Here is a 27,427-nt window from a genome sequence, read left to right as displayed (position 1 = left end):
CTTCTTTGGGGACACATTTCATTTGGAACAGGGTAGAAAAAAGAGCATACTAGAAAAAAAGTCTTATATTTTATTTGGTTTGAGACAGGTTTCTTATATAAGTTCACACTACTATGTCTGGCAAATATAGTTTAGTCAAAGGAAAAAACAAAACAAAACCATAACAGACAACAATTCAAATACAAGGATAAACTCTGGAGAGCTGGCTCAGGGTCAAGTACACTGGTTGACCCTTCCAGAGGACCCAGATTCACTTCCTAGCACTCACATGGCAGCTCACAAGCACCTGTGATTCACAGTCCCAGGGGATTCAATGCCCTCTCCAGACTTTTTTGGGCACTGTAACATGTGGTTCAGAGACACCCATTCAGCCAGACACTAATACAGATAAAACTGGCCTTAGCCAGCAGCTTTAAGGTAGTAAAACAAGCCACACCAACAGATATCTCCTCCCACCATGCAGTATCAGCACCAGCTTTTGGCACAACTGAAACTGTCTGAGGTATGTCAGGCACCACAGGGCTGCACCTCCATATACTTATAGAGCCAAATCTAACTTTTTTCTTTTTATTTAAGCAGAGTCTCTCACTGTAGCCCAGTCTGGCCTAGGGCTGAGGTTTCTATCCCTCCTCTCAGCTGGAAAGTTTATGTTTCTCTTTGACTTACCTTAAATTTCTGAAAACTAAGTGTATTTTTCTTTCAAATGTATTTATACACTTGTAATTCCAGTATTCTGGAGCTAGGGGATTGAGATCACACAGATGGGAGGGAGATACATAGTAAGACACTGCCTCAAAAACAAAGGGCTGGATGGAAATCCAGACACTCAGTGGTTAAGAGGACTTGCTACTCTTCCCAAAGGACCTGAGTTCAGTTCCAAGCACCCACACTGAGTGGCTCACAATTGCCTGTAAATACAACACCAGGGGATCTGATGCCCTCTTTTTTTTTTGGTAAGATTTGTTTATTTATTATGTGTACAGTGTTCTGCCTGTGTGTATGCCTGCAGGCCAGAAGAGGGCACCAAATCTCATTACAGATGGTTGTGAGCCTCCATGTGGTTGTTGGGAATTGAACTCTGAACCTTTGGAAGAGCAGGCAGTGCTCTTAACCACTGATCCATATCTCCAGCCCGATGCCCTCTTTTGTAGACACTTAGCAGATGCTCTGTCTGCCTGCCTGCATATCTGTCTCTGTCTCTCTCTGACACACACACACACACACACACACACACACACACACACACACACACACACCACACACACACGTCTCTGTCTGTCTGTCTCTCTCTCTCACATGTCTCTCTCTCTCTCTCTCTCTCTCTTCTCTCTCTCTCTCTCTCTCTCTCTCTCTCTCTCTCTCACACACACACACACACACACACTCATCAGTTTGGTCCCTGTGACCTAGAGAGCACACCTGTAGGCATGAGCATAAGGAAGCACTTTAGGAAGTGGAGATATGGAACAGGAGCCAGCTACTGGTTAACTGTCAATACCACACTTGACAAACCTATGTAGCAGGAAACAAGTGCTGGCAGAGATTCAGGCCCCCGTGAAATCTAGACAGTAAGAGAACTGCCCTTCTATCACATGAAATAGTTGTTCTCTCTCCAGCTGCCTTCCAGAACAGAACATATGAAATGTCTTACACATTTCAAAGTCAAAAACTATAGGATTTTAATGCAACACCTCACCTCTGCAACTGCGAGGCCTATCTGTACATACAGTAATTTGGAATATTAAGCGGTCATACACAGTGAGCAGTAATCTAAACTTTTACCCACCATAACAACTGAAAAATCTAAGCTCATGAGAACCAAGGCTTACTGTGAACTAGGAATGGAAGAGTATGGTGTGGACAAAACATATTAATTCCGTAGGCAAGAATCATTTGATGGTTATGTCTCCAGATCTTACAGGCAAAATACACAAATTTGTATTCAAACCACAAGAGAGGTAAAATAAACAGCTTATTGTAGCATTAAGGGGCTGGAGAGAGATCTCAGAGCACACACTGCTCTTCCTAAGAAGCTGAGTTCGATCCCCAGCACTCACATCAAGAGGCTTATAACTGCCCATAGCATCAGATCCGGGGATCTGATACCTCTGGACCTTGGGGTGCATTCATGTAATGCCCCCATTAATTATTATAATTAAAATAATTAAAATAATAAAAATAGCACTAAACTTTCAAAGATGTCTGTTTGTAAAGAAGATTTTTAGTTATGTGTGTATCTGTGTGTCTGTGCACATGTGCATATATCCACAAGCTCAGATTCAAGAATTCCCGGGAGCTGGCATTACAGGAAGTTGTGAGCTACCTGACGTGGGTGCTGTGGGACCTCTGCAAGAGCAGCATTCTAGTGAGGGGCTGTGGCTTATGGGTGCCATTTCTCAGGAAGCTGAGGCAAGAGATTCACAAGTTCCAAGTCAGAATAAGGTCTAGCAACACCCTGTCTCAAAACACAAAATCACAACCTGTGCTGTCCTGGCTCTGTGCTAGGCAGACTCCCACTTTCCCAAATGTATGGGAAAAGGAGCTGCAATGGCTCTTAAAGGTCCTTTTTCAGCCTGAGTCAGTGATTAGTACTTTTGGCTTGAAGTGGAGCTTTTGAAAAGACATCCTTTGGGCTGGAGAGATGACTCCGTGGCTAAGAGTATTTGCTGTACTTCCAGACGACTGGAGTTTGATGCCCAGCAACCACAATGGGAGGCTCATATCAGCTGTAACTCCAGATGTAGGGAATCCAATGCCCTCTTCTGGCCTCTGAGGGTGCCTACAATCATGTGTGCACATATACACATATACATAAACAAAAGTAAAAATATAAACCTTTAGACCAAAGGTGGTGGCAGAAGCAGGAAGATCTTGGTGAGTTCAAGGCCAGCCTGGTCTATATAGTGACTAGAATTCTAGGCCAGTACAGTGAGACTCTGTCTCAGAAAGGAGGGGAGGGCTGGGGAGGGAAGGAGAGGAAAGGGAGAAACAAGAAAAGGAAGAAAAGAAACTCAAAAAACCAAAACACTAGAACTATTGCTTTAGATCTGAAAAAGGATTGATGTTATCATTACTTCTCTGGGAGGGATTTAGTATCACAGGGTATTTCTTTTCTTTTTTCTTTTTTTTAAGATTTTTCAATGCAACGGGGTTTCTCTGTGTAGGGCTGTCCTGGAAATCACTTTGTACACCTGGTTGGCCTCTGCCTCCTGAGTGCTGGGACTGAAGATGTACACTACCTCCGTCTAGCCACAGGCTATTTCTTAATGTTGTGGATTATGATGGCAGACTTTAGGCTCTATCACTTGTCCAGTGAATACTGACAGTGTTGATGGCAAACATCTGAATGCCACAAGGAAAAAAAGATAACATAAAATTCCCTTGTTTCCTTGGGGTAAACTCACATTTCTTTCTTTCTTTCTTTCTTTTTTTTTTTTTTTTAACATTTTTTCTGTATAGGAAAGAAAAATGCAAGACATAATCATAGTTATTCTGAAATAATTCAACAGAACTCTGAATGAAAATGTCTTCCTAACATAGTGGCTGCCACTGTACTTAGAAACTAGTCTAACATTCCCATACAGCAGATAATCCAAACTTCTCTGACGGCTTCTGTGTTAGAAATAAACTGGGTATGGTGGCTCACATTTGTAATCCCAGCACTTGAGATAGGACTGTGGCAAGCTCCAGGCCAGTTGGGTTACCCAGCAAGACCCATTCTTAGAAAACTGATTCTGCACACAGACTGAACATAGAGCACACAGGGGTGCAGGAAAATCTCTACTGAACAAGGTACACTTAGCTGTGTGTGTTAGCTGTATATAGTCAGGGTAAAGAGCCAGGAGGGAGGGTAAGGATGGGCTGTGGTGAGGAGGAGCCCGAGCACTCTGTATTGTCAGAATCTAATTTCATGAGGATGGACATCATATACGGTAAATCTGTCTCTCTTATGACACTCTCTATATAAGGACTCAATAAACATCTGTTAAAGTAAGAAACCTCAAACCAAAACTCTTTTTATTTTTGTATTATGCCTTTCTGATCAAAGCTACTTTTCCATACTTAGATTACCTAAATGTTACCTAAGAATTGAACAAATATGACCTTGAGGGAGTGCAAGCCATTCAAGAATGTTTAGCAGGTTACTAGGAAGGCAGACACAGGGACAGAAAGAAATGAAGGTATATGAGTGCTGTATATTCCACCAGACTAAGTACTCACAGAGGCAAAGGTGCCAATCTGCTTGATGTTCTGCTCATAGCTCTGTGAACTGGTAGGACGGCCGGGGGTTCTCCTAGAGTACCAAAAGGTGTAGTTGTACTGCAGGGGATGTTCTGCTGGTCCAGGGACAACAGCCTGGGGAGCATAGAAAGTTAAGTTAGTTCATGGCATTTGTTACATCGATGTGAGTCCTAACATTTATATTGTCTTTTTTATAAGATTTACTTTTTTTTTTATTTGTGTGCATACACGTGTACATGCTCATGTATGCATGTGGGTGCTTGCAAGGCCAGAAGAGGGCTTGTAACTATCCAGCATGGGTGCTGAGAACCAAACTCTGGTTTGTAACAACAGCAAGTGCTCTTAACTACTAAATCATCTCTTCAGCACCTTGTTTCTAAAATTATGATCATTATCATCATGTATAATGTGTGAAAGACAGAATGTGGGAGTATGCATGCCATGGTATGTGTGTGGAGGTCAGAGGACAACTTTCAGGGCTGGTTCTTCCCATCTCACTGTGAGATCCAGGGACTGAACTCAGATCATCAGGCTTGTGTCTGATGGGCCATTTCTCTGATCCTTAATAAATATTTCACAGCATCAAACCTACTAGACATGGTGGTACAAATCAGAGGCAGACAGATCTATGAGTTTGAGGCCACCTTGGTTGACAGATTGATTGAATTCCTGAACAGCCAGGGATACACAAAGAAACCCTGTCTTGAAAAAATGAACAAAAAAAGTATAGCTCCCTTCCCACCTCCACAACTGAAAATAATACCATAATTTCAATTACTTGCAATGTGCAGGAGTCTGCTCACATAGTACATTCTTCGGTGGTTAGATGACTCCACATTGCTGTAACACAACTTTCTGTCTTTCTTATAACACCATGGGCATTCATTATCTCAACATATGCCCACTCCAAGGTCTGTCTCTTCAACATTCATTACTAAAGATTGGCAGGTCACTTAAACCTGCTCCCTATCTGCAAGATGGAGATAACAATAACCATCTCAAAGGGTCACTGTGAAGAACAAATGAACTAGAAGCACAGAGTGCTTGGGCATTGCCTGACACACAGCAAGTGCTCAGTGAATATAAGCTCCTCAGGCCACAGGCTCTCTTGCCCTTGTGACACCCCCCACCCCCACCCCCGCCAAGTCACCAAACAGGGTTTCTCTGTGTAACAGCCCTGGCTATCTGGCTATCCTGGCATTCACCCTGTAGACCAGGTTGGCCTTCCTCTGCTGGAAATAAAGGTGTGTGCCACCACCGCCCAGCCTTTTTTTTGGTTTTTCAAAACAGGGTTTCTCTGTGTAGCCCTGGCTGTCCTGGAACTTGCCATGTAGACCGGGCTGGCCTCCAACTCAGAGATCTGCTGGTCTCTGCTTCCTGAGTGCTGGGATTAAAAGCATGCACCACCACCACTCATATCTTTGTGACTTCTTACTCTCTAGAAGTAAATGCTTATATCTGGCAGGCATTCAGGATTATCAGATAAAAAGGGCTGTAATACTGAAAAATTTGACCCACTTATCTTTCATTCCCTAAATTCTCTTTATCCCAAGCTACTTTTCAATGTGTACTACTGTTGACTGAAGAGTCTAAAATAGCAATGTGTAGGATTTAAAGAAATCCCAGTTAAGAACCTTGACTCCATCTCACATGAGGATACTGTAAAGCTATGCAGCATCCCAAGACCTCATGACAAGAGGAGGTTCTAAGTTCCAAAATGATCTCTGGTCATTCCACTATTTTTTAAAACTTGTAATTATAAATGAATACTAAGGATTTCTCTGTGATATTTCCATACACACATCCACCAAGCTTTGGTCACACCCAGTGACCCATGTACTCTTTTTTACCCTCTTCCTCCCTCTCTATACCTTCCCCCCTTTTTTTCAGTGCTAGGAATTGAACCCAAAGCCTTATACCCTCCAACGAAGTGGTACCCCTAGTCTCATACTCTTTTGGTGTTTCTGTATATATGTCCATGAGCGTGTGCATGAGAGCACGTGGAGGAAAGAAGTCTTTCCAGAACCTCAACCTTTTGTTTTTAGAACGAATTAGAGATTCCAAAAGAGTACCTGCCATCAAGTTAATCTGCTATCTTCAGATAAACAGATTCCATAAGACAACCAAGGCCTCAGCCAAAGATAACTACACCTGGATTATAACCCAAAACATACCTTCCTCTTGCCGCTGCTCTGGCTCTTGTCTCGTTCCGTTTTTTCCTTCTCACCATCTTTCTGTGTGCTGTTTTCTTCATTCTGATCATGGTCTCCACTGTCATCATCTTTTAAGCTAAGTGGAAAAGTAAAACAATGCCATTCCATGACTAAACTATTCTTGCTACCTAATAAAACTATAAGGTCACAGAACTACCATACCACGTAACTAGCCTGAAGTTGCTCAAACCACAGGCCTATGAGATTAATTGTGAAAAAGGCAAAAGGGAAATCAAACCAAAACTAAGTAATAGCTACTATTAAATTAGCTAACTTGTGACCTCCAGGCATCAGTCTTCCAGTTTCCCATCAGCAGCACAACAAAGCAGTTAAAAGGGTGGTTTTTGTTGTAAAAAATAAGCCAGTAATGAGACTTTCTGGACAAATAATTCCTTTGACATCTGAAAGTTAAAAAATTGCCCATCTATATATATATATATATTGCTACTCCCTCCCCTTCTCGCCTCTCCTAGCTGTCCTCCCTCTGTACCGTACGTCAACTTTCTTCTTCAGTCATCTAATTTGTTATCAATCTCTAAATGGGTCTAACACAAATCTCTCTTTTCCATCTACCCTCCACATTTTTCTAAATGTATATCTGTTATTTAACTTGTATTCTTAAGATTCTCAATTGTCAGCTTCCTTATTATCTATCCTCTAGAATAAAACAACACCAAGTGTTTTTCAGAAGACTTTTAGAAGTTGAGACCTGCCATACTCCTTCTCCTCCCCAGCATCTCTTCCCTCTAGAAACACCTAGCCACCAACCTAAGATGCCATTCCTCCTTGCCTGTTTCTTTCTCAAGTCAGAGGTTTTCTAAAGATTTATGTGCTCTCTTGTCTCATAAGCAGAGTCTAATGTGAAACCATCTAAGACCCACCAGATGTAGACAAAAACAGGTTAGTGCACAAAGAGTGCCATTTGCTCAATCGGGTAAGGCTCAGTGGGTAAGGGCGCTTACAGCCAAGCCTGCAGACCTGAGCTCAATCCCCATAACCTACATAGTGGAATGAGAACTCCTAACTAGGCTGTCCTCTGACCTCTATACACATACTTAAAAAAAAAAAAGGAGAAAGAATAGAATTTATAGCTGGGTGGTAGTGGCACATCGTTGAAGAGTCAGCAGATCTCTGTGTTCAAGGCCAGCCTGGCCTACAAAGTGAGTTCCAGACAGGAAACCCTGTCTCAAAAACAAAAACACCACACCCACACACCCAGCCACACCCACAGAGAATGGCTCTCACCCTAGAACTAGACGATAGGTTTTCCCTGGTATCATCTTTTGGGCTGTGTGACAGAATGTACACATAAACAGAAGCAGGCATTTTCAAGACAGGTACCAGAAACACCTTTTATAACTCAGACACACAAACATGGTGTAGAGCATTGTGCATTTACAAAGTGGTGGATTTTTTTTGGGGGGGGAGGTTGGTTGTTTTATTATTTTTTTTTAATGTACAAATTTTTAATGCCTGACACATAAATGCACCTATAAACAGTAGGATGGATGAGCTAGTCATGTGTTAGGGTGCCTGCTCTGTCCATGTGGCAGACATATTGTAGGAGACACTCAAGTGGCCATTCCCTGTGATACAGACCTCCCTATCCCAACACTGGTCAAGACCCAACTAAGTAACACACAAAAGCAAAGGGCAGTCCAGGCTGCCTAATAACCTATGGCCCAGAACCTCTCTACACTGCTTTCATCAGGGAGAGCAAAGACCCAGGATTCAGAAGCTGGAACAACTATAGGGTCCATGAAAGAATCAAGACTCAGCAAAAGAAGGGACAGTCAGTTCAGAGAAAGAAAATGGAGAACAGAACTGATGAGCATAGCTGACAGGAGGTGTGGTGATGCTGCCATCTGTCTGGCTTATCGGAGTTATCATTAGTGCTTATAAAACTTCCTTCTCACCAGGAGGTGGTGTCGCATGCCTTTAATGCCAGCACACGGAAGGCAGAGGCAGGTGGATCTCTGTGAGTTCAAGACTAGCCTGGTCTACAAGATCTAGTTCCAGGACAGCCTCCACAGCCACAGAGAAACCCTGTCTCGAAAAAGAAACAAACAAATAAACAAACAAACAAACAAACAAAAACCTCCCTTCCCCTTGATTAAACTTGTATTGTTTAGCTCCCTTTTCAAAATGGGCCTGACCTGGACACAAGCCCCAAGGATTAAAAATGACCAACATTTACCAAATATCTTAGTAGCTACCAGAGTGCCTATCCCTAAAGAACTGTGGAGATAAGGTACACAAAGCCTTAGCTTAGTGCAAAGGCCCTTTTTGTTTTCACTTCCCAAAGTATCTCCTGCCTGTTCCCAATGAACCTTTTCCACTCCTGCTGTGTCCACCTAAGTACAGTTCCCCAATCTTTGCCCTCTCCTACCATGTTCAGCATGTAGCCATTCTCTAGCCCTGGTTTACTGCTCCTAAGGATTCACTTTCTCTTGGAAACCTTCCCTACTCTCTCCCAGTATAGGGTGAACCAAACTCCCCTCTTCTGCTCTTAACAGTACAAACATCTATATTTGTACTAGCTGTACTGTCAAGGCCTATGTTTTTGTCTTCTGATCAAGAACATCTCATGGATTTTTCTATTGCTTCAGCCCCAACTACTCTCCTGTGGGCATACATGCCTTCTGTTTTCTTTTCAGCTCCTAATCCCTACTATAGCCTCTGAGGTCCCTTTATTAGGTTTTAGTTGAAGGATAGTCATTTAGGATCTCCCATTTTTACCAGCCCCAAGAAAGATGTTATGGTCCTTTCCTTTTAGTGGTTCTCCTTCAGTCACTACTAGAAAACAAAAACAATTAAGGCAGGAAAAAAAAAAGAAAAAAAAAAAAAGAAATGCTATTATCAGTCTGAAGCCATCTTGGACTCCTATCTAATCCAGCAAACAGGAACCTTAATGGACTTTGTATCCTCTTTTGTGTTCTGGTCTTTGTTTTAGTTTTGGTGATGATGGTAGCAGGACCCAGCACCTCCTTCATGGGAGGCAAGGGTTCTACAAATGAATGACAGAAGCAGAATGACAGAAGCAGCTCCAGTGCTTTTCTTTCTTTCTCTCTATGAAGTCATGGCTGTCCTCGAACTCACTATGTATACCAGGCTATCCCAGAACTCACAGAGATACACCTGCCTCTGCCTCTGAGTGCTGGGCTCAAGGGTGTACACCACTGTGCCCTGACTGCTTTTATTTCTTGAAGAAGTCATGTAAATAACCTGCTCTCTGCACCTACACCTAAGGCAAAAGTTTTACAACCTAATTTTCAGAAGCTGCTCTCCCAGGCTTGCAGCTGGATTTGAGCCAAGGTAAAGTCACACTGAAAGAGCAGCACTCCAGACTCAAGCTGCCTGATTTATGTCCAGTCTAAGTGACACTTGGGTTAGCTCTCCAAGCTTCTGTCCAGGTATTTCCCAACACCTTCTGAAGTGGGCTAATTCTGTACAGGTAGGAACTTGATCTAATTCTCCACTGGATCTCTAGCATCAGACACAAACATAAAACAAACACGGTTAATTAATGGATCTCCAAAATCAAAATGATATCAAATTGGGTGGTTTAGAAACACTTATGAATGGGCCAAAAGCTTACGACAGAAAAGGACCATATAAAACTGACCAGACCAATCCTGGCCTCCAAAAATGCAGGATCTGGAAACCAAGTTTACCACAGTTGGTGCTGTAGTTCTTGAGAGACCATCTTAGGGTTTTATATGTTAATAACAAGAAAGGCAACTAGACCTAGCAAATTTGCACCCTTTAAAGCCATTACCAGCTTTGGTTACATTGGACAGAAGCAGAGCCCATATATTAAAGGTCAGAGCTCCTTATTAATCTGTGCCCATACTACAGCACTCACTGGAGACTGCACTTTGAGAATGACGCTAAAAAGTTTCAGGGAGATGTGATGAAGAGTGCAGACTCCAAATATGGAACAACAGTCTACAAACTGCAGGCTTTTCACATGAAACTGTGAAATGACAAAATCAACACTAGGGGCAAGGGTATGATCTTTAATTGCTAATTTCAAATGAAACTACTCTTATTTTTTTTTCCTGCAGGCATTAAAAAGACCCTACTCTTTACAACAGCCAATAGTTACAAGTAATTAAAACCACCCCCAAAAAATGTTGATAAAGACACTCATGAACAAAGTTAAGTGCAAACCTGAGCTGGCCCTTTAGGCTATCTTGCACTGGTTACTTAGCCTTGAAGAGCCTCATTTCCCTTAACTGTAAGAAAAGATATAAAGATCTCTTTTGCAGAGTTATAAAGAAAATAGTGGGAAACAGAGGGCAATATAATAGAAAAGCAGAAGGGGGGAACCAACTAGAAGGGAATCAGAGGAAAGGGACCCTGGGGGAGTACAGTAGAGGAAAGAATGAGAATGAAGTAATGATACATAAGTATGAAGGTGTCATAACAGAACCTGTTAACTTTATGCTAACCTAAAAAAGAAGTACCTAGAGATGCCTGTGGGTAGCTGGGCAGGTTAGAATGGCCACATAGGCTCACATATTTGAATGCTTTTTGGAGATAACAAGTCGGAAGAGTTGTCTTGGTCATGGTGTCTCTTCACAGCAACAGAATAGTGTCTATGACAGTGGTCATTATAACTACCTTTATTCGAGACAGATGACCTAAAAACTATCTTCTTGGGATTCAGTTTGATTTGTTCAAATAAGGAGAGGAAGGGTGGAAGGGCTGCCGATGCGGGGCTGGGTACTGCAGGGCTTAGGATGGGAGGCCAAAGGGGTTGCTATCCTGCTGCTGTGCTCAGCAAAGCAGCCGAGATGGAGGACATCTGCTTTTCTCAAGAAGCAGAGTTCACTCGGCCATCAAGAAAACCTGTCACGAGCCACCTTTACTGCTGGAATCCCAGTACTTCCTGGGTATACACATCAGAAAAACCGCAGCTTCACCACCTATTGGTGGTTCCATTCTACCTTCACACCTCCTTATGGGCATTTTAGAAAAGTCCCTCTCAGCATTGTAGAGTGTGTTCTGATCCTTCCAGGAGGGTTCTAACCACTAGGGAGGTTAGAGCAATAGTTCATACTGGAGAGCTTTTGTACTGGCAAACATTTGGTGGGCCTAAAACTAAAAAATGTAGTCTTTGAAATGAAAGAGGAAGGTGCACTACAAAAAGGAGCACTACTGAAAGATACAATTGTTTAAGTGCTGTTAAACGAAACGAAAATTACTTTTAAATGCAAAAAGATATACTGGTTAAAAGGGAATGCCCGCCCCCCCAAACACTTCAATATTTCTTGTCTGTACTTCCTAAATGTTCGATTCGGGAATTAGGGATGGGAGTGGGTACTTGAAAAGAATGCAGGAGTGGGCAGTCTCTAAGAGTTGGAAAACAGGAACTGAGGTGGGTGGGTGGGTAGGTGGGTGGGTGGCTGGGGGATGGGAAGGAAGCAGGAAGAATCTCGGATGAAAAGCATTCCGTACTCAAGAGGCCACAGTATTCAGCGCGGCTGCCCCATTACCTCATCGCAGCTGCCCAACGCTACGACACGGGCTCTGTTACCGTCCCCGCTTGCAGAAGACAAAACCGAGGTTCAGAAGGGGCAGGTGACCTTCCCAGGACGCAGAGCGGGTGCGGGAGGGAAGCCGCTTCAGAAAGAAGGGAGCAAGGCTGCGGAAACACCCGAAGCGCCGAGGTCCCGCCCCTCCACGCCGCCGGCAGCCCGCACCCACCAGGGCGGGGCGTCCGAAAATCTCCTTCCGGGCGGTGCGGCCTCCCCTCCCCCGGCCCGCGCCACGCCGGGGTCCAGCGGCTCAGGGGTCCCGGCGACCTCGGCCACGCTCTCCCGGCCCCGTCGGGCGCGGGCGCAGGGAGGCTCGGCCGCGGCGGCCGGGAGCGAGCGGCTCGGCTGAGTGCGCGCCCGGCCCCGGCGGGAGCGGTCCCGGGGGACGGTTGGGGGAAGGGGCCCCGGGGGCGGCCACGCGCCACTCACGCGTCGAACTTGTTGTTCATCCTCTCGCCGCCGCTGTCGCCACTGCCTCACGGAGTGACTTCCGCTCTGCCCGGTCCCTGAGTCAAGAGCCCGGCTACTTCCGGTTGTCGAGCCGCTCAGCGGAACGTTGGCGCGCAGGCCGGGCGCGGGACTTCTTTCCCTGACGGGCGACCCAGTCCCTGCGCCAGTCGCGGTCCGGCTTGCCCAAGGCCTGCTTGCTCTCCGTCGCCTTCGTGAGGCATTGAGCGCTGTGGTAGCCGGCCATCTGCTTTAACCTCCCCGTGGGTTCCAGGGGAAATGGCAGCATAGTAAATGGTACCAAGTGTTCATTTCTGAGAGCTGATCCTTTGTTCTTGATGTTTGTGGAGGACGAGAAACCACTCCAAACAAATTGGGAAGTGGAGGCAGGAAGATCCAGACCAGGCTGACCAACAGAGAGTTTGAGGCAGCTTGGGATACATGAGACTCTCCCCGCTACGGTGACACACTTAAATTTACCGAGACCCCAGAGGGTTTGGCTTTGCCCCCACACTCCTAACGACGGTCCCAAACACATCACAGCAGTAAAAAAAAAATTCCCTAGTTGGTAATGGATCTCCAAATCCACCGGCTGTGCATTTCTGATCCATTTGCTGCTGAACACGTCCCATTGTTAGAAGTGGAGAGGCAGAAATTGATTATGCCTGTGTGTTTACAGGCCAGGAAACGGTCTCCCTGGACTGGCCCACGGTTGTCCCCTGGTCACTCAGCAAGGTCATGTTTTGTTTTTTGTGTTTTTTTTTTTTTTCTCCCAAATTAGACCTCAAGGGACCATCCTATTTTCCTGATAACATTGTATAAGGGAAGCTGAGGAAGCTCTCCTGTCAGGCCCAGCCCAGCCCAGCCCTAGCCCTCCCCCTCCAAGTGCCCTGGCCTTTGAGAAGAGAGGCAAAAAAAGGTGCGTTTGCAGAGTTGGACTGATCTGAGATCTCTGAGATCCGATCAGAGATGGGAATTTGGACCCTAAAGGAGTGTTCTAGAGAGTTCCTCTTTTTCTGGACTTGCTCATGTGAAACGTGGATCAGGTGAGAATTTCCAACAATGGAAAAAGATGATAAATCTTTTGTGATCAATTGGGGGGGTATTACAGCAAATGAATGGGAAGTTACCTCTGAAGATATGTATTTTGAGGCTGTGGTATAGGGAGCTGAAATGTACTGTTTTAGTTCTGGGCCTCAAAAAATCCAAAATTCCACACTTATATTCCACACCCCTAGCTCCTACTACTTTTTTTTTTAAAGTTTATTTTCATTTTATGTGTATGTGTGTTTTGCCTGCACATACGTCTATGCACCATGCCCATGTGTGTTTTGCAGAAGCCAGAAGAGGGTGTTGGATCCCCTAGAACTGGAGTTAGGTTATGAGCTGCCATGTGGGTGCTGGAAATGGAACCCAGATCCCTTGGGAAAATATCCAGTGTTCTTAACCACTGAGTTATCTCCACCCCCCACCCCCACCCCACCCCTTTTTTTTTTTTTGGTTTTTCGAGACAGGGTTTCTTTGTGTAACTTTGGAGCCTATCCTGGCACTCCCTCTAGAGACCAGGCTGGCCTTGAACTCACAGAAATCCACCTGCCTCTGCCTCCCGAGTGCTGGGATTAAAGGCGTGTGCCACTACCTCCCCCAGCATTGGTTTTCTTCTTTTAAGAGAGTTCCCACATCTCCTACCAACTTTCTTCCAGAGAAAATCCACAAAAGGGGAGATAATTGGAGCTGGAGAGATGGCCCAGTGGTTAAGAACACTTGCTTTTGTAGAGGACATGAATTCAGTTCTCAGCATCCATTGTCTGGTTGCTCACTACCACCTATAACTCCCAATTCCAGGGTGCTGGCCACCAACAGGCACCCTCACTCATGTGCATACAGCCCACTCCCTCTCAGCACACACATATAATATCTAGTTAAAAATAACAATACACATCTTACCAGAAGGCAGAAGGAAATGTTTTCAGGCCTCAAAGGCTAAGACCTTACCCAGCCAAGGACATTATGAAAAGCAGAGCCCTTAGGGCTTCAAAGTGACTTGGAGTCAGCAATGACCTGCTGAAGTGACAGGGATGTAGGAGGTGGAAGACTGGTGTCTTCAGGAGCCATCCATTGCCACAGGGATGCTGGTCCCAAAGTCATGAACGACCATACCCATTACCAACCACTCCAGAGTGCCCCCTCTGCTCTTTATTTCTTTCTCTCTTCCTAGGGATGTTTGAGTGTCCCCACGGAGGACACTCAAAATCCCAACACAGACTACAGCTCTGCAGACAGCATGGCCCATGTAGCTGACTCCAGGGCCCAGGAGTGATGGGTTGGCTCAGTCTGGCAAAGGCAGGTAGGGGCGGGGGTCTCCAGGGAATGGCAGGTCAGGCACCTGATTATAGTGGGCCATGAGGAAGATGCCAGCAGTGCCACAGACGAAGAGGGAGAGCACAGCTAGGAAACAGACACGGTCCAGCACTCGGCCCACCAGGAACCACTCCTCATTCCCCTGAGGGCAGCAACACATAGCAGCGGGGTAGAGGCGTGACCAGGGGCAGCGTTTAGCCTGGCTCCCTCTTCCACTGTTAGGTCCACAGCTGGCCCCCATTCTCTGTTCTTCTCAACCTTAAGTACCAACCTGTCTCCTTTCCTGGCCTCTGCCCCAGTGGTCACTCCTCCCACTTCCCAGCTCTGCCTTTTCCACCTCCAAACCTAAGCTGGTCATCCCATTTGTCCTGTCCCCATATTACACTAGAGTGTTTGCCCACCGTGCTTACACTGTCAAAGTGACTCTGCTGGTGCCGGGCACGGGCCATGAGGTTACAGGCATCCACACAAGCCTGGATGGCTGGGGAGGCTTGCTTCAGGCTGCCACAGAACTCCAGCGTCTGCCTCATTTGTGGACCATTTTCTGATGGGGAAATGGTCAGCAGAAGAGAGTCAGCAGGGACCTGGGTTCTCTCTGGAGACCCGGCCCCTCTCTCCAACTTGAACACTTGCCCAGCACTTATCTGCCACGTCCAGCTCCATCTGCATTTACTGGACAGGACTGTCCCCAGAGGCGCCCCTTGGCCCTCACCTAGCTTCTCCAGTGCTGCCTTCATCAGTCCATTGCGGTGCCTCTGTCTGAAGAGGAGTTCACTGCGAGGGAGGTAGAGGCCCCCTTCCTCCCGAGTTGTGACGGGCCACTCTGAGGAGGAGCCATTCTGGAGCGGCAACCGGGCACCGTGGACAGCAGCAGGGGCCAGTGGCCGCACGTGCATCCGTAACAGCTGGGGCAGGAGCCTCAGGAACACCTGTAGAGGGGTTGCTCTGGTAGGCACTGCTTGGGCAGCCAGGCCAAGCTTGGAAACACAGGTAGGGGGTGAGCAATGAAGGCAGTGCCTTGGGGCAGCAACTGGACCCTGGTACAGCTTGACTACTTTCTCCTGGACACAGAACCTGAGCTCTCAGCCTTTGTGACCTTCAGAATCACCAGGGCACTTTTTTTTTTCAGACTCTTAGCCTCTGCCCCCTGCTAGAATACACTAGGCTACTGGGATATACCTAGGCAATCTACTTTTTTTTTTTTTTTTTTTTTTTTTTTTTTTTTTTTTTTGGTTTTTCCAGACAGGGTTTCTCTGTGGCTTTGGAGCCTATCCTGGAACTAGCTCTTGTAGACCAGGCTGGTCTCGAACTCACATAGATCCACCTGCTTCTGCCTCCCGAGTGCTGGGATTAAAGGCGTGCGCCTCCACCGCCCAGCTGGCAATCCATTTTTATAACACGATTCTCAGCTGTCTGCTACAGGTGGGTTGCAGAGCACACAGACAGCTGGGACAGAATCCTCCTCTGCTTTCTGGGAACTGGGTAATATTGGCTAAGCTGCTTAACTTCTGGGGGTCTCTGTTTCCCTACCTGTTTAGTGGAGACAACACACCAATATCCTCTTAAGGGATTTTGTGAATGTTAAAGAAGTTGGCACTGACATTATCATTGCCCACTTTAGGCCTGAAGGTGTGTATGGCATAGATTTGCTGCTGAATTAAAGAGGAGGGACAGGAATGGGGGGGGAGTCACATGTGATTGGGAAGGACAGACGGATGCCCAAGTGGACAGGGAAATGCCTTGCCTTGCGGACCCCCCGGGCCATGGAGTGTGTGTGGGGGGACCGCAAGGACACATTGAGCACGACCACAGAGTTCACGACGATGAGGATGGTCACCACCATGAGGAAGGTCAGGTACCTGTCCAGGGTCAGGCAAGCAGGAGGCGGGGTGTCCCTTAGGCACCTCAAACCCAGGTGCCACCCACCCTGCTTCCCTCAGGGCCCCTGGTGGAAGGTCATGACAAACCCCTCAGGAAGGGAAGGGGGGTAAAGGGAATATATAGCCCACTGGTAGAACACTTGCTTAGCAAGGCCGTGGGTTCCACCCCTGCATGGGTGGTGAGGGGCTGTAAGCAGGTGTGAGGACTGGCCTTACTTGCTGATGAGCGGCACTGCCTGGGAGGTCTCAGGCACCTTCTTGGCCACGAGGAAAAGGAAGACGGTCTGGGCCAGGAGCACGTTGATGGCCACTGTGCACTTCTGACCGCCCGCTGCCCATAACCAAGATGCTCTCAGAGCGTGTCCCCCTCCCTCCCTCCCCCCAACACCCTGAGGAACTCCCTTACCCTTCAGGGAGCCCGCTATCCTTGTCCTAGGATTGTGGTGCCACCCTGTGCCATGACCAGGCCTGGCCTCCCCTCATGAGCCTATTGCTGCTGCCCTCCCACAGGCCCAGGTACCCTTGGCAGGCAGGAAGTAGATGAGGATGGCGACAGAGGAAATGAGCACACAGGGGGCGATGATGTTGATGACATAGAAAAGGGGCTTGCGCTGGATGAGCAGGTAGAAAACCACCTTTTGGTGGCCTGCCTCATCTGCTGGTGCCACAGAGTCCAGTAGCATCTTGGCTGGTCGATGTCGGATGGCCCATTCCCCATTCTCTGTGGAGAGCACAGGGGATGTGACCTGGGTAAATGTATGACCTGAACAACCAAGTCACAGGGGCAGCGTTACCTTATTAAACACCAGTACACAGGGATACAGGTGAAATGGGAAATTTAATATTGATTTCCCCTCCCAAAATTAGTTATTGTAGGAAAAGCCAGAACTTCATTGGATCCTTTTTTGCATGTATATGTGGTGTGTGTGTGTGTGTGTGTGTGTGTGTGTGTATGTGCAATGTGTGGATGAATATATATATATATATATATATATATACATATATATATATAATTTGTATGTATATATACATGGAAGTCAGAGGTTGACATCAGGTGTCTTCCTCAATTACTCTTTACCTTTTATACTGAGTCAAGGTCAGTCACTTGAACCCAGAACCTTGCTCTGGGAATCCAGAGCTTTCTGCTTACCTTGTGCTGGGATTACAGGTAGGCTGCCACTTCTACCCAGTATTTATGTGGGTTCTGGGGACCTGAATTCTGGTCTTCATATCTGTGCAGTAAGTGCTTTACCCCACAGAGTCATCTTCCCAGATCTGCCCTTTTTTTTTTTTTTAAAGTGGTCTCACTATGTAGCCTAGGCTAGCCTCAGACTTTAATCCTCTGGAGGGCTGGGATCACTTACATGTACCACCATACCTGGCTTTCTGTTGGGGTCTTTTGAAAACCATATTCTATGATACACTGCAGTTTTCATCTTGGGGTGTGTGGGAGGCATGACAGTGGTCTGGCAGGGGTTCTCAGATGGGGTTACCTGTGAAAGCCTCGGGGTCAATGAAGATCCACTCGAAGGCTTGTCCATCTTCCTGGCTCAGCTGCAAGTTGATCTCACTGGTGCTGTAAGTCTGGGACCTGTGGGTGAGGAGTAGAAAGAGGGTACAGTGAAGCAAGGGAGACTTGCTCATAATGTCACAGACACGGTCACCGCAGGGCAGCTGTGGGCACTGGGCTTTGGCATATGCAGTATCACAGTCTTGAGTTCTCCATCAAGCCCCAGTGGTCACATGCAGGGGAACACAGGCTCTTTGGTGCTCAGTGCTACTACCTGGCCAAAGGGTTCAGGGACACTCTGTCCCTTCTGCCACCAAAGACCATAGGGTATAAATACAAGCCTACCATAAGAGGACCCTTGGGGTCCTGTCAACTTCTGAAAAATCCCTTGGAGTCCTGCCAAGTCCTCCCAAGACCCCCATTCACTGATTATGGATGAGAGAACTGAGACCCAGAGGTCCCAGGTGTGGCTCAGGTCACATGTTGGCTTTGGCCAGGCTTCTCTTTTCCAGGACAGCCTGCCTGTCTATGGTTCTATGTGTGTGCAGGCATGCCGATGTCTTCTTATCCACATCCTCCAGACGCTAGTGTCTCCCCCGGGACAGAGGCAGGAGACTGGAGCAATGGAGGAGGCGGGTGAGAGGACCTAGCAGGAGGACACATTCAGTGTCACCACCTGAACAAGTACAGATGATGGATCCAGGCCACCGGGCCTTGAGATGCCTCTGATGCTGGCCCCCCACCTCTACCCACTTCCCCCATAGCTCCCTTGAAGCTCCCCGATTCCATCAACGGTCTCACTGGAAGATGAGTGAGCAGTTCTGCCAGTCGAAGGGGAAGTAGGTGACCGAGATGGAGCAGGAGGAGCGGAAGATGGCAGGTGGCAGCCAGTAGATACAACCGTCAGGGGACACGAGCACATTGCAGTAGAGGGCCACCTCGAAGACACCGTCCACACTGTATGTACAGGCCAGTGTGTAGAGCTGAGGGCAGAGATCCCACAGCCCCACACTAGCTCTCTGCCTTGCAGGGATGGGATCTAAGGGCACCAGTCCCCAAGACTGTCACATTCCTGATGGGGCCTCTTCTAATATCACTCATGCACCACCCCAGCCACCTCCTGGTCATCTCTGCTCTGAGTACAGAGGGCTGGGAGAGACAATGCCCTCACAACCACCTTGTAATCTCTACTTCTCTTTCTCAGTGTTAGTAACTACAACAATGGCAAATTAGTTAACACTATCAAGCTCTTGCAGAGTCCCTCACCCTGAATGAACCACTTTTATGTCTGTTGTGATGACCTCTCATCATTTCTCTGGTTGTTAAAATTGGCTCCTGGTTGCAAGGATGGGAAAAGCCCATCCATTACAAGCTAACACATTACAGGAATCCAGGATTAGGGTCAAGTCTGGTGCCCTGGACCAGTATCTATGCTTGGGGTCCCACCCTCAGCCTGGCACCTTGCAGCACCCTGCTTTCCTTTCTCTTTCTCCAACTTTCCTCATCCCGTTGGACCCTAGTATCCTTCATTCCCTGCCCAAGCCCCCTCCTCACTTGTTCTCCAGCACAATATCTGGCCGCCAGACCATGGTGGATGGCACCCTCAGTATCCACAGGCCTTCATAGTCTTGTGGGTCCCAGCGCAGGCGATAGTCACACCATTGCTATAGATGAAGAGGCAGTTGCCAGGCCTTTGCCCTGGGCTACACAGGGGAATGGCAGGCCAGCCTAGAGGGCCCAAGAGGTTGGGCCCAGAGCAGGGGGCAGGGCAGGAAGGTGGGAACAACAACAACTGAAATAAGCAGAAAGATACAGCAGGTGGCTTCTTACCATTTCTATCCAGACATTGGTTGTGAGGGCCTCCTCTCGCTCATTCTGGGGTACAGAAGAGAGGGCTAAATCCCCTATACCTTCCCTCCCCAAGGATCCTGGTGTCCATCACTTCCCCCTCCTGCAACTCACCAGGGAGATGAGGTTGGTCAGGGTAAGCTTCAGGCTGACATTAACAATATCTGAGTCACGCTCAGCGGGTCGCAGATGGGGGTTGTAGTTTCGCATCAGGTCAGCAAGCAGGCGCTCCTCTTGGTTGAGGCTCTGGGCCCCTGCAACAGACAGGGAGACTCATTCCAGAGGTGTGGGAGGCACAGAGGGACAAGGTGGAGACTTGGGGTGCCGGAGCTAGGGAGAGCACAGATAACCCCCAGAAGCTCCATCACTGTAGCCTTGCACTCCTGATTTGTTCCTTCCACCCCCACCCCACCCCACCCCCACCCTAGGTCTCAAATCCCCTTGTGTCACACCCAGGCAGATAGCCAGCAGCAGCAGGAGGAGCTGAGGTCCCTGGCCTCCATGCATGGTGCCTCTGCTCTGCTCAGCGATGGGTGGGACAGTACCTCTCCAGGTCTGGGGGGTGGGGTAGGGTGGGCTGGGGTGTCATGTGTCAGCCTACATTCCCATCCCAGCCATCCCTGCCAGCTCTAGCTGGCCCCACCAGCTGTCTGACCACAGCATTGTCAGCTGTTGTAGGATATGTAGAATCTGGGCTCAGATTACCTGGGCCAGCCAGGGGAAGAGGGATGGTCCCAACAGAGACAGGACACTCTCAAAACTGTCTCAATGGAGACAGCCCACTCTCAAACTGAGTGGCTTCAGTTGTGTGCCTATTTTTCCAGCTGGGAGACTCAGCAAATGGCCAAGGACAGATGGATGTAGCAGGGGAGATGGTGGCTGATTGGTCATTCTGTCTCAGGGAGGTGTGAAGGTGTTGGGAGGTGTGATTTATGCATGGGCTTCCCTATGACTTAACTTGGTATCTCTGCTCTTTCCCAGTAGCCCAGTGCCTCTGTGGGTCACTCACTTGGCCCGCGGGACCAAGACACAGGAATGAAACACCTGCAGAGTGTCGAGCTTTTCACAGTGTCATCTCCTGTTTTCCTTTACAAGTGTGTCTGACTGCATCTTGGGAGGCATGTAACCCGTAGGCCACAGATTGGGGAAGAAAGCTGCATGTGTAGAAGACTATGGCATTGACAACAAGGGCACCCTGGCAGCTTCTCCCATGCCCTGAGATGGGGGGCACAGACCCAGCAAGCTTTGGGATTAGGAGTGCTGAGAGGGATCTGGAATGTGGGGGGTTCTTGTGACTAGGCCACCTGTGAACAGTGGGGCTGCAGTTCATAAAATTGTCAGACAGGTAATGGCAAGTCCTATGCGAGGCTGGGGAGTCCCAGGGGTGTGTCAAGCTTCTTGGGAGACTCGTGAGTCACTGGTGCAGGCAGTCCAGATTTAGGATGTGTTCCCCAGAGCCAAAGGAAGGGAACCATGGGGAAAAGGACTGGGGAGTAAGCCCCATCTACTTTTATGCTTATTGCCACCAAAGCGTGGGGTTGAGACTGATCTAGGAGCAGGGACTTGCTGCTGGTTGTGTCAAGACTTGGGCCGCCCGTCATGTGGTCAGTTATTCCAAGCAGTCCGGTCACCGAGTATTGGTATTTGACCCCTAAGTGCTACCACATGGGAGCTGCCCTAGGCAGGGTAGGGCACTGGACACCTCTGAATGCCTAGGGGACTATGTCCCCTGCTCCACCGGATGTCTCTGACGTTGCAGTATGCTTTAGAAATGAGAAGTCAGGCTCAGAACTCAGCCCCCTGAAGGGCCTCAAGTGCTTCATGTCCCACCAGGACTCCATGGGTGGGGGCAGGGAGTTGTGGTGGCTCCTGTCTTCTTCCCCTGTCTTCTTCCATTATCTCTCCAACTGACTCCTCCTCCACTGAGTCACTTTGAGGGTGGTTTGTCCTTGGTGCCAGATCTGCTCTGGGTACCTGTTTCCTCTGAAAGCTCCTGTTTTCCTGCAAAGATTCATTCATTAAACACCCGGGAGACACTTTTCTGGAAGGTCCAAAGCCAGAGGTTCCTGTCTACCGCAGAAGCCTCTGGTCCTCTCATCTGCTATCTGGTGTCCCCCAAATGCACTTCCTTCATTCTCTTTTTGGACATCAGTGTCCCTGACTCAACTTCCACCTGGCCCACCTTTGCCAAAGATGAGGAAAGTCTCTATAGTCAGGAAGCAGTGTGAGCAGGGGTCACCTGCCATTCCTTTAGCTCCGCCCACCCTTTCCTTGACACAAGTGTCTGGAAGAGAAAAGGGAGAGTGTAAGATTACTTTCCCCACCCCAGCATGTATTGTGATGCCTTCCTACCTGTGAAGACTGTCACTTTTTTTTTTTTCTTTGAGACAGGGTTTCTCTGTATTGCTTTGGAGGTTGTCCTGGAACTTGCTCTGTAGACCAGGCTGGCCTTGAACTCACAGAGATCCACCTGCCTCTGCCTCCTGAGTGCTGGGATTAAAGTGTGTGCCACCAATGCCCAGCTGTCACACACACATTATATATATATATATATATATATATATATATATATATGTATATTTATATATTTAAATTAGAAACAATCTTGTTTTACTTATCAATCCCAGTTCCCTTTCCCTCCCATCCTCCAATTTCCCCCACCAACCCCCCCCATTCCACCCCCATCCACTCCCCAAGGAGAGTGAGGCCTCCCATGGGGGATAATCATAGTCTGTCATATCATTTGGAGCAGGGCCTAGGCCCTCCCCAGTGTGTCTAGGCTGAGAGAGTATCCCTCCATAGGGAACGGGCTCCCAAAGTCCACTTGTGCTCTAGGGATAAATACTGGTTCCACTGCCAGAGGCCCCATAGATTGCCCAGGCCTCCTAACTGACACCCACATTCAGGGGGCCTGGTTTGGTTCCCAAGCTGTCAGACTGGGCCATCAAAGATGATCACTTCTGCTTGTTCCTCCTCCCCTTTGTGCTCTGGGAGAGAGAGATCTGAGAGCTGGCTTGTCATTCTCTGCAGGGCAAGTCACTTAGGAGGAGTGGAATCTCCTAGGAGAGTCTGGTATGGAGAGGGAAAAGCTAACTAAGAGTGTGAGTCTCTTTTTATTCTAGCTGCTTCTTTCTTGCCACCACCTGTTAGAAAGGCTGGAAGCTCTAACTAGTGACACCTCCTCCTTAGTACCCATGGGGAGTCAGTTCTTTTTTTTAAGATTTTATTTATTTATTTATTATGTATACAACATTCTGCTTCCATGTATATCTGCACACCAGAAGAGGACACCAGATCTCATAACAGATGGTTGTGAGCCACCATGTGGTTGCTGGGAATTGAACTCAGGACCTCTGGAAGAGCAGTCAGTGCTCTTAACCTCTGAGCCATCTCTCCAGTCCCGGGGAGTCAGTTCTTAATCAGTGTTCTTAATGCTGTTCAAATGGTTGTCGTGCTTTATCAATCAATGGATAATAACAAGAAAAAGTCTTGGCACAATCCAGGCACACATTTTACCCCCACACATTCTCAGTCTGTGACTGGCTCAATTTCCAGATTCTGAACTTAAAGATATGACTTACATCTCATGGATCAAATCATTACATGACTACATTGGTTCACAGAGGGGCCTGGTTTGTTGTTTGCATGTTTGTTTATTGTTGACTTGGCACAAGCCTGCATTGTCTGGAAGAGGAACCCTAATTGAGAAAATGCCTCCATCCAGATTGCCTGTATGCAAGTATGTAGAGCCTTTTCTTGATTATGGTGTAGACAAGAGTGAGCCCAACTCACGGAAGGCAATGCCACCCCTGGGTAGATGGCTCTGAATTGTATAAGAAAGCAATCTATGAACAAAAACAGCCCAGTAAGTAGTGTTCCTCCATGGCCTCTGCTTCAGTTCCTAACTCCAGGTTCCTGCCTTGAGTTCCTGGCCTGACTTCCCTCTATGATGAACTACTGAAATTAACTCTTTCCTCTCCAAGCTGCTTTAGGTCATGGTGTTTGATTGCAGCAACAGAAACCCTAACTACGAAAAGATGCTCCAGGGGTTCATGGGAAGGTTTTTTTTTGGGGGGGGGGATTAAGACAGGGTTTCTCTGTGGCTTTGGAGGCTGTTCTGGAACTCACTCTGTAGACCAGGCTGGTCTCAAAGTCACAGAGGTCTGGCTGCCTCTGCCTCCTGAGTGCTGGGATTAAAGGCATGTGCCACCACTGCCTGGCCAGGAAGTTTTGTTTTTAAAGTTTATATTATTATTGTGTGATTATGTGTATGAGGGACCATGGCGCACGTGAGTGTGTGTGTGTGTGTGTGTGTGTGTGTGTGTGTGTGTGTGTGTGTAACATCCAAAGCAAACATGTCAAAGATCCACCTGCTTCTGTCTCCCAAATGCTGGCTTTTATTAAAGGGGTGCATTGCCACCCCTGGCCTAGAGAGCACCATTTTAGAATGTGTTCTCCCTTCTACGTTTATGTGGGTTTGGGGGGAATCAAACTTGGATCATCAGGATTTTGTGGCAAAAGCTTTTGCTCACTGAGCTATCTCACTTGCCTCCACCATTTTTTCAAAGCCCACATTTTTTTGTAATTAATTAATTAACTTTTGGAGACACAGTCTTGTTAGCCCAGGCTGGCCTCAAGCCATCTATGTAGTTAAGAAACAAGTTGAGCTTCTGAGCCTCATGCCTCTGCCTTCCCAACTACCAGGGTTACCAGTCTGGGTTTGACACAGTACTGCTGGAGACCAAATCCAAGGCTCTGTGCGTACTTAGACAATTGCTCCACCACCTGAACTGGTGGGGAAGGTTTGCTTCACGATAAAGGGGAGTGACAAATGGAGGCTCTTCTCCTGCCAGAACACAGATGTCAGGTACGGAACTGTGGCAGCCAGTTCCCAACCTGAGACAGCAAACATGAGTAATAAGGCCAGTGGGATATGGGAGTCAGTCTAGGTGGGTAGTCAAGAATTTGGGTCTCTAGTTGCTTTTTTTTTTTTTTTTCTTTTTTTCACAACTGATCCAGAGCAACCATTGCTGCCTCTAAGTTCTTACTATTCGAGGCAAAGGACACCTGCTTGCTTAAGCTGTGGCTATGGCTCATTGCATTTTGTCCTTGAAGTCTAGTTGGCTCATAACCGATGTGCCATCCATTGAGAAGAGTGTCAGCTCTACTGCACTGCGGAGTACAGGTTACCCTACTCCTCCTGGGAAGCTGTTTTATGACTGTGACATCCCGGGCCACAAGGAGATGGGGTTCCAAATTAACCATGGAGGACCAGTCCTGATGGCACCCCAGGATGCTGATGAAAGACACAAAAGGAACCCTCTGTTGGGTGTGGCATTTAGGGGTTGTCACTTCTGGAGAATCCAGTCTCAGCTGGAATGAGGTCCCTTCTAGTTGTTGGACCTGCTGCCAGCAGCGCCACCATGTGGCAGGATTCCAGCAGTGCCACTGAATGGCAGAGAAAAGCAGCCAGCAAGGGCAGATGAGGAGGGCTGGGTAATTCTGGGGAGGCCTGGACTCCTGCTTGTCTGGTATGTGTTGGGTCAAGCTGCTTTTCCTGAACTTCACCTTGAGCTTGTAGACAGTTCACTCTGGGTCAGTCTGGGGTTGAAATGGGTTTTCCTTTTCCAGTCACATCTCAAGATGTAAAACCTCACCTGCCACTGCCAGAACCAAATGGCATCATCATTTCACTCTGAGGAAACAGATTGATCTGTGATGACCTGACACATGTACAACAAGAGGTGAATAACTGAGCCACAGTCACCTATCTTGGCTCTTCTATGCCACAGTGCTAGGCTAGGATGCAGGAGTCCTGGGCACAAAGCCCTCTGACCCATGTCCTGCAACTCAAGCCCACAAATGAGGATCTGGACAAGAAATGACCCTTAGAGTTCCCTAAGTTTCTAGAGCACGGGTACTTTTATAGCAACAAGAAAATTCAGTGTTAACAACAGCTTGTGAATGGGGCTTACTTCATTCATTGAAGCTAAGGGCTGGGTTGCAGCTAAATGATGGGAATGCTTGCCTTGCATGCGCAGGCCTGTGGGTTCCATCCCAAGCATTATAAGAAAAAAGGTAAACCTGAGGCTGTGCCAGGAATGGTAGGTCACTGAAGATCATACTGTGAGTGAAACAAATTACCACAAACTCTGTGCCTCCAAACACTTTTATTATCCCTCACAGTTCTGAGGGTCCAGAACCCAGAAGGGGCTGAGCCCTTATCTGGAGATCCTACCGTGTTCTACCACAAAGACCCCTTTCCAGTTTACCCCCCCCCCATGTGGCTGCTGTTAGGTGGACTTTTCCCTAGAGCCTCAGTACTGTAGCTGGCTTCCTACAGAGAGTGGAAGAGTGAGAGGGGAGACTACTGGACTACTGTGTCTTTTTTTTTTTTTTTTGTGAGCCAGGGTCTTACTATATAGCCCTGGCTGGTCTCAGACTTACAGAGATCACCCATCTCTGTCTTCTAAATGCTCAGTTTAAAGGCACATACCACCATGCCCAGCAAGAGCAGCACTGTCTTAGAAGCTATTCTTTGACAGAACATATCATCACTTCTACCTCATTCTATTCTTTACTCTGAACTGCCAGGTACAGTGTCAGGGACTCCTCAAGATGTGAATCAAGAGGTGGGCTTTGCAGGTTGTGCTAAGGCCTAGTCTCTTTGTGTCCATGACTGACAGGACTTGGGATAGGTCTGAATGCAGCTTCCTTTAGGATAGGGTTGACAGCTGTAGTCAATAAGACAACTGGGTACACATTGGAATTTGAAATTCAGATAAATCTTTATCACAAGTGTGTCTTGAATATTGTAAGGCAACCCTGGTTTGGGGAACTTGGGGATGAGGAGAAAGGGACTCGGTGTAGAGGTACCTTAGAGGGGCTGAAGCCTGGTGCTCTAGAATATTCATGACTCAGGCCAATGAGGCCTTAATTGATGCCAAACATGGCCCTTCCACAGAAGTCCCCAGCTTCTCAGAAGGACCCAGATAGAATGACCAAGGCATCAAGGACCTCACCATAGAAAGCCTTCTTCCCCTGGGGAATGGAGAGGGAGGACCCCCTCTTGGGCCCCAGGTGGGCACTGGAAGCCTGAGTTTGAGGGGCAGGTAGGGAAGGAAGACAAGGAAACAGGAAACTCAGTTCTGACAACCCTGGAAGGGAGCAGACAGAGAAGAGGCTCAGGCTCTTCCCAAGAAGCTAATCCCATTGTCACCTCCCTGGCCCCTGAGCAAGTCCCTTGCCTCTCTCCCATTCCTGGGGCCTCCCTCCTGCCATGTCCCTCTCAGCGCATCTTAAGTTCCCCCTCCTTTATTTGGAAAGGAATTGCTCCTGGGAGGGAGCCTCTCCCCTTGTCCTCAGCCCAGCCACACAGCATCA

The 27,427-nt window shown here is 47.7% G+C and overlaps 2 protein-coding genes across 5 annotated transcripts in view; both read right to left on the bottom strand.

The window, feature by feature from the left end:
• The window catches only part of Eif4e2 (eukaryotic translation initiation factor 4E family member 2), a 29,137-nt gene extending 16,573 nt beyond the window's left edge, over positions 1-12,564 (bottom strand). For 3 of the 4 annotated variants that reach the window (XM_027397465.2, XM_027397466.2, XM_027397463.2), the window contains exons 1-3: positions 12,428-12,564; positions 6,417-6,531; positions 4,222-4,356 (exon numbers count right to left, since the gene is read on the bottom strand). In XM_027397465.2, coding sequence (XP_027253266.1) covers positions 4,222-4,356; positions 6,417-6,531; positions 12,428-12,447 — 270 coding nt within the window. In that variant the 5' untranslated portion in view covers positions 12,448-12,564. Of the gene's footprint in view, positions 1-4,221; positions 4,357-6,416; positions 6,532-11,956; positions 12,371-12,427 lie in introns of those variants that run through there. The other variant, XM_027397464.2, reaches the window with a different exon arrangement.
• A 2,033-nt stretch (positions 12,565-14,597) lies between these two features.
• On the bottom strand, positions 14,598-20,551 carry Chrng (cholinergic receptor nicotinic gamma subunit). Its single transcript, XM_027396082.2, has 12 exons — positions 20,497-20,551; positions 20,159-20,298; positions 20,027-20,071; positions 19,751-19,860; positions 18,998-19,153; positions 18,180-18,277; positions 17,207-17,407; positions 16,903-17,017; positions 16,551-16,665; positions 15,519-15,735; positions 15,217-15,350; positions 14,598-14,948 (listed from the first exon to the last, which is right to left on the bottom strand). The coding sequence occupies exons 1-12, from the start codon at positions 20,549-20,551 to the stop codon at positions 14,775-14,777; spliced, it is 1,560 nt and encodes a 519-aa protein (XP_027251883.1). The 3' UTR covers positions 14,598-14,774.
• Between the last annotated feature and the right edge of the window lie 6,876 nt (positions 20,552-27,427).

The sequence above is a fragment of the Cricetulus griseus genome, chromosome 2 (genome assembly GCF_003668045.3).
Source record: "Cricetulus griseus strain 17A/GY chromosome 2, alternate assembly CriGri-PICRH-1.0, whole genome shotgun sequence".
In the NCBI taxonomy this organism is placed as follows: Eukaryota; Metazoa; Chordata; class Mammalia; order Rodentia; family Cricetidae; genus Cricetulus; species Cricetulus griseus.
Note: the sequence above shows the minus strand (reverse complement) of the source record. Positions and strands in the feature narration are given on the sequence as shown.